The 5,355-nt window shown below is 48.7% G+C and overlaps 1 protein-coding gene across 1 annotated transcript in view; it reads left to right on the top strand.

Annotated features, from left to right (window-relative positions):
• Nucleotides 1–262: 262 nt before the first annotated feature.
• The window catches only part of TRIP4 (thyroid hormone receptor interactor 4), a gene marked incomplete at both ends in the record, with an annotated part of 11,891 nt that continues 6,798 nt past the window's right edge, over nt 263–5,355 (top strand). Inside the window, 10 exons of the mRNA XM_009876082.1 lie at nt 263–429; nt 660–796; nt 1,463–1,687; nt 2,052–2,130; nt 3,117–3,246; nt 3,319–3,534; nt 3,708–3,834; nt 4,331–4,518; nt 4,781–4,905; nt 5,107–5,198. Of these exons, the coding sequence (XP_009874384.1) occupies nt 263–429; nt 660–796; nt 1,463–1,687; nt 2,052–2,130; nt 3,117–3,246; nt 3,319–3,534; nt 3,708–3,834; nt 4,331–4,518; nt 4,781–4,905; nt 5,107–5,198 (1,486 nt within the window). The remainder of the gene's footprint in view (nt 430–659; nt 797–1,462; nt 1,688–2,051; nt 2,131–3,116; nt 3,247–3,318; nt 3,535–3,707; nt 3,835–4,330; nt 4,519–4,780; nt 4,906–5,106; nt 5,199–5,355) is intronic.

Raw genomic sequence — 5,355 nt, 5'->3', positions numbered from 1 at the left:
CCCTCGGCTCCAGGGGCCGACGTGCAGGGAATGTGCGGAGAAAGATTATTTACCTTCTGTTTTGTTTCAGTGAAACGTCCTCAAAGGCACTTCCTGAAGTGCCTGTCTCAAAAGTTGACTGATAAACCCATTTCTTATCACAGCCTCTACAAAAATCTCCTCTGAAGGGGAGAGATAAATTGCGTACATGTGCGACGGGACCATTGGTTGCCTCAGAACAAAAGCCCTCTTATCCGTTTTTCTCCGTCCTGTCCCCTTGCAGGTACATCTTGTCGATAACAAACGAGGAGGAGATACGGGAGTATGTCGTCGACCTCATTCAGGGGACTGACGGGAAGAAAAGTTGGTTTGTGGAAGAGCTCTTGGCCAGGTGGCGGAAATCCTGCCAGCTGCCGTCGGAGCCTTTGCCAGCATATCGGAAAAAAGACGGTGAGTAGTACAGGGACAAAAGAGTTAAACTCTCAAACGACCTTATCTCAGTTATTCTGTTTATTTTATTCTGTTTATTTTATTACCTGCCACAAAGGCCTGGGACTGGCTCTGTTCCTGTTTGTCACAACAGTGTAAAACCCATTTTCACTCACTGAGTAAGAGTTCGGGGATGCCTTTCTCTTGCTGGTAGTTACCCAGCCTTTCTTTATGTTTGCTTACTCTTCCAGAGACTTTGGAGGTGCCTCGGCCTGGAGACCAAGTGAAAAAGGGGAAACGCAAAGGGAGAAACAAGCAGGAGACGCCTGTGTACGCTGAGCCCAGCGCCCCCATCGAGGATGTCAAAACCCCCATTGACCTAGCCAAGGTGAGTGTGTCTTGTCCTCGAGGCTGGGCTGGGTGTCGCTGGGTGCTGACAGGCCATGCTCATGCACTGTGTGAGTTTTTCCGGGATTCACACAGCTCTGGGGCAGATGATGTGAGGATGGGGACAACAATTGCATATGTTTGTGTCTATAATGGAGAGGGAAATAATCAGCAGATAGTGACCACCAGGATTTTACTCCACAGAAAGGTGAACTTCATTTCCATTGGTAGACGTTCAGGAGAGTCCTTCAATCTGGATTATATTCTCCTCACAGGATTAAATTCTGCAATTTAGCCAGATGCAACCCTGATTTCCAAACCCTGAGAGTCCAGATTGCACCAGAATGAACAGTGGAACTCAAATTTATGGTTTTAAATCAAGGTTTCTGTGGCAGGGAGGCTGCAATGGTTGAAGACTTTGTGAAGTCTCATCTTGTGTTACAAAGCTGGTTCGTGCCTGGAGTGTGTCGTGCTTGCTTCTCAGAGTGTCTGGTTTTGGGTATTGCCAGAGAAATGGTAGCAGTTGGCTTCATTCTGTTCATTCTGTTCTGATTGAGACTCAGAGAGGTAAATTGCAGAATCACTGATGCCGCATCATGACATGAGGAGAAGGATTTACGTTACAGCTTCGAGAAGGTTTGCTTATTTATTTTTTTCCTCTTCTCAGGCACAGGAGAACAGCAGTGTCAGCATCAATTCCTCGAAGAAGAAGCCCAAGTATGTCAACCTGTACACCAAGGAGGGGCAAGACAAGCTGGCTGTGCTGATCCCTGGGCGGCATGCCTGTGAGTGCCTGGGCCAGAAGCACAAGCTCGTCAACAACTGCTTGGTTTGCGGGCGCATCGTCTGTGAGCAGGAGGGCTCCGGGCCCTGCTTGTTCTGCGGCTCTCTGGTTAGTAGCACCTGTCTGGTTTGTTTTTTTCTTTTTTCTTTTTGTTTCTCTTACGAGGAGGCGCATCAGCCAGTGGAAATAACGCCGAAGGGAAGGAGGTGTGGGAAACCTTAGCCACTTTAAATGCTTACCCTGAGCTCTTACCCATGGCTGGTTGAGCATGGGGTGTCATAGAGTCATAGAATCATAGAATGGCCTAGGCTGGAAGGGACCTTAGAGATCATCTAATCCAACCTCCCTGTCATGGGCAGGGACGCCTCTCAACTAGATCAGGCTGCTCAAGGCTCTGTCCAACCTGGCCTTGAACACCTCCTATGTCATTCCTACGCCTTAATTTTATGTATTATTTTCCTTCTCCTTGTAGGTGTGCACCAAAGAAGAGCAGGACATTCTCCAGCGGGACTCAAACAAGAGCCAGAAGTTGCTGAAGAAGCTCATGGCAGGTAAGCGGTGATTACAGGCCTGTGATAGAACGTATCTCCTTGGTTACATGATGGCAGGAGCACCCCTGTACCTTACGGTGCACCGCTTTCCTTGATGTCATGTAGGAGTGAGTGCATGTGTGTCCCTTTGACACGAGTGTCGTGTCTAATATCCTCAACTGGAGGCCCCGAGGCTGCTCGTTAGGCATTTGTAAATCAGTTACTTGGGCTGGATCATCCTGGAAAATTAGGATAAGCCTCATGTGGAATGTGTGCTGTGGAAGATGAAGCACTGCTGTCTGATTTGCTGGGGCTGGACAGGCAGTGGTTCATGTTTTCTAATGGCTCTTCCTGTCTTTAACGCTTATCTTGGGAGCTAAAAATAGGAACAGAGCCAAGGAAAGCGAGAGAGGAAATAACACCCGGTCTCCCAGCGAAGAAATTGTGAAGAACTTGTGCGTTATGGACACGTTTGCTTGAGTTCAGCTGAAATGTAGCCAAGGTCTTGATCAAAAAATATACTTTGCTGAAGAGCTGGGGAAATATTTACTCAAGGCCTTGGTGTGAGATGTCGCTTTAAGAGCTGCTGAGATGCTAGGCGATCCTATAAGCCCTTGAGAGTAACAGCGGATCCCAGAGTCAGTTTATAAATCCTGAGATCCCGACGTACTTCAGGAGAATCAAAAGACTGAGCCCTTCACTCTAAATGCTCCCTGGATGTGGTTACCTTAGTACTTAAATGTTTCTTCTTTGGAGGAAGGAGTCTGTGAAAGGAGGGAAAATCAGGGCTTGAACCTGTTTTGAAAACATGCTGATATTGGCAAAAAGTTCTTTTAGCTCCCTGGCCAGTGCTTATGCAGCCAGGCCTGCCAAGACTGGGCTTTAAACAACTGTCAGCAGAGCTGTGATATTTTCTTCCTTTCCCTTTCCCTTTCCCTTTCCCTTTCCCTTTCCCTTTCCCTTTCCCTTTCCCTTTCCCTTTCCCTTTCCCTTTTCCTTTCTCGCAGGTGCGGAGAGCTCGGGGAATTTGGATGCCATCAGCAAAGAGTTGCTGCCTCGACAAGAAGCTCGACTCAAAGCGGGCCTGGAAATGGCCATGAAACACAAAGACAAGTTGTTGGAGTTTGACAGGACGAGGTAAGATAATACCGGTGAGGCCATCGCCATCCTGCTTGGGCCCATCTTCTACTGCTTGCTGTTTCTCTGCAGCGTGCGGCGAACCCAGGTCATCGACGATGAGTCGGATTACTTCGCTACCGACTCCAACCAGTGGCTCTCAAAGCAGGAGAGGGAGGCCCTCCAGAAGAGAGAGCAGGAGCTGCGGGAGCTGCGCCACGCCTCACGGCTCACCAAAAAAATCACTATTGACTTCGCTGGCAGGCAGATCGTGGAGGAAGATGACAGCATGGCTGAATACCACAGCAGGTACAGGAGAACTGGGGAAAATCATTAAAGAGAGTCATCCGAGTGAATCTGGAAGAGCGAGCGGAAGGAAAGTCAAGCAAGCTGAACCCTTGAAAGTCAGAAGCGTTGGCGCGGGGAGAAGGAAGACGCTGCCAGGATAAGCGGGGAATTTTCACGTCTGTTTGTGCTTGCAGGCTGGATGAAACCATTGAAGCCATTAATCGCGGCACACTGAGCAAGCCAGCCAGGAGCCCAGAAGCAAAGACAGCTCTGAGTTCCGGAGTTTTACTGAATCCCCGGCTTCTTCAGCCTCCTCCTTTGGTCAGTATTGGTGTGTGATTTCTCCCAGAGTACTGACTAACTTGGGGAGAGGCAGCCTAAGGTCATGTCACTTTTTCATCTTTGTTAATAAAACCTTATTTGCAAGGTTTCCGATTTCCAAAGGGCGTAATCTCTACCCTCTAAGTCCACTCTCAGAGAATCACAGAATCACAGAATGTTGGGGGCTGCAAAGGACCTCAAAAGATCATCTAGTCCAAACCCCTGCCAGAGCAGGATCACCTACAGTAGGTCACACAGGAACGTGTCCAGATGGGTTCTGAATGTCTCCAGAGAAGGAGACTCCACAACCTCTCTGGGCAGCCTGTGCCAGGGCTCTGTCACCCTCACAGAGAAAAAGTTTTTTCTAATATTTTTGTGGAACTTTCTAAGTTCCAGCTTGTATCTCTTGCTCCTTGTCCTATCATTGCTTTAACCGTGGTGTCCTTGGTGTATGCTAACCTTTCTTTCTCTTCTGTTTCTTTTCAACCCTCTGAAGTGGGTGGACCAAACTGGTTCACTCCCGCACAGGAAAGTTGTCCATTCCACGGATGTCGGAAACGCGCCTGGCTCGGAGCGGAACAGGTTGCGGATTCAAGATCGAGAGTTGCAGGAGATTTCGGATGACGGTTGGTGCCTCAGTGTGCACCAGCCTTGGGCTTCCTTGCTCGTCAAAGGAATCAAAAGGTAAAGGGGTGTAGCTCAGGGAGCAGTAACAGACCGGGATCCCTAAATCATGTGCTTACTTAACGCGGAACTTTTTGAGCTTGTGAGAGAATCGTGTGAGCAGATCGTCCTACGCATGTGTCTGGCATCTTGCTGTCCCTGCAGGGGCTTGATGTCCTTTTTTGCTGTTGCTCTGAAGCCGTGAGGACATACTCCACTTGCGGCATTAATTTTCTCCTTAAATTTCTGCTCAAATTGAAGTCCTGTGTTCTTTGTTCTCTAGGGTGGAGGGCAGGACGTGGTACACACCGCACAGAGGGCGCTTGTGGATCGCAGCTACTGCTAAAAGACCTTCCCCACAGGAGATCTCAGAACTGGAGACTACCTACAAAATGCTGCTCCAGAAAGGTGAACCACTCTCTTCGAATTTTTTATATTATTTGCTGATAGCTTGCGCCGAGCACAAACTTCTGCCATAGCTTTCAACAGCAAAGGGCTTAATTTTATGCCTCGAGAAATAGAAGCAGGTGGAGGGAAGCGGAGGGTGCGTGGAGGTTAGAGAACGCCGGGTGTGCATGTGGGGATGAAGAGATATTTCTTTTTATGCAGATGTGGAATTTCCAAGTGATTATCCTTCTGGGTGCCTCCTGGGCTGTGTGGACGTGACCGATTGTTTGTCACAAGAGCAATTTAAGGAGCAGGTGAGTACAGCCAAGAAATCTTTAGGAGCTGGCATCACCCAGTGTGGACTAAAGTGAAGTGGTATCACAAGGGGTGTTGAAGTGGCCTTTTTCCAAGTGAGGAGCTTTGGTGACCAGGGTCACACAGAACTTTGAGGCCTCCTTCACCTCTGGCTTC

This window comes from Apaloderma vittatum, unplaced genomic scaffold (assembly GCF_000703405.1).
Source record: "Apaloderma vittatum isolate BGI_N311 unplaced genomic scaffold, ASM70340v1 scaffold28539, whole genome shotgun sequence".
Lineage (NCBI taxonomy): Eukaryota > Metazoa > Chordata > Aves > Trogoniformes > Trogonidae > Apaloderma > Apaloderma vittatum.
This window is presented reverse-complemented; position numbering and strand designations above follow the sequence as displayed.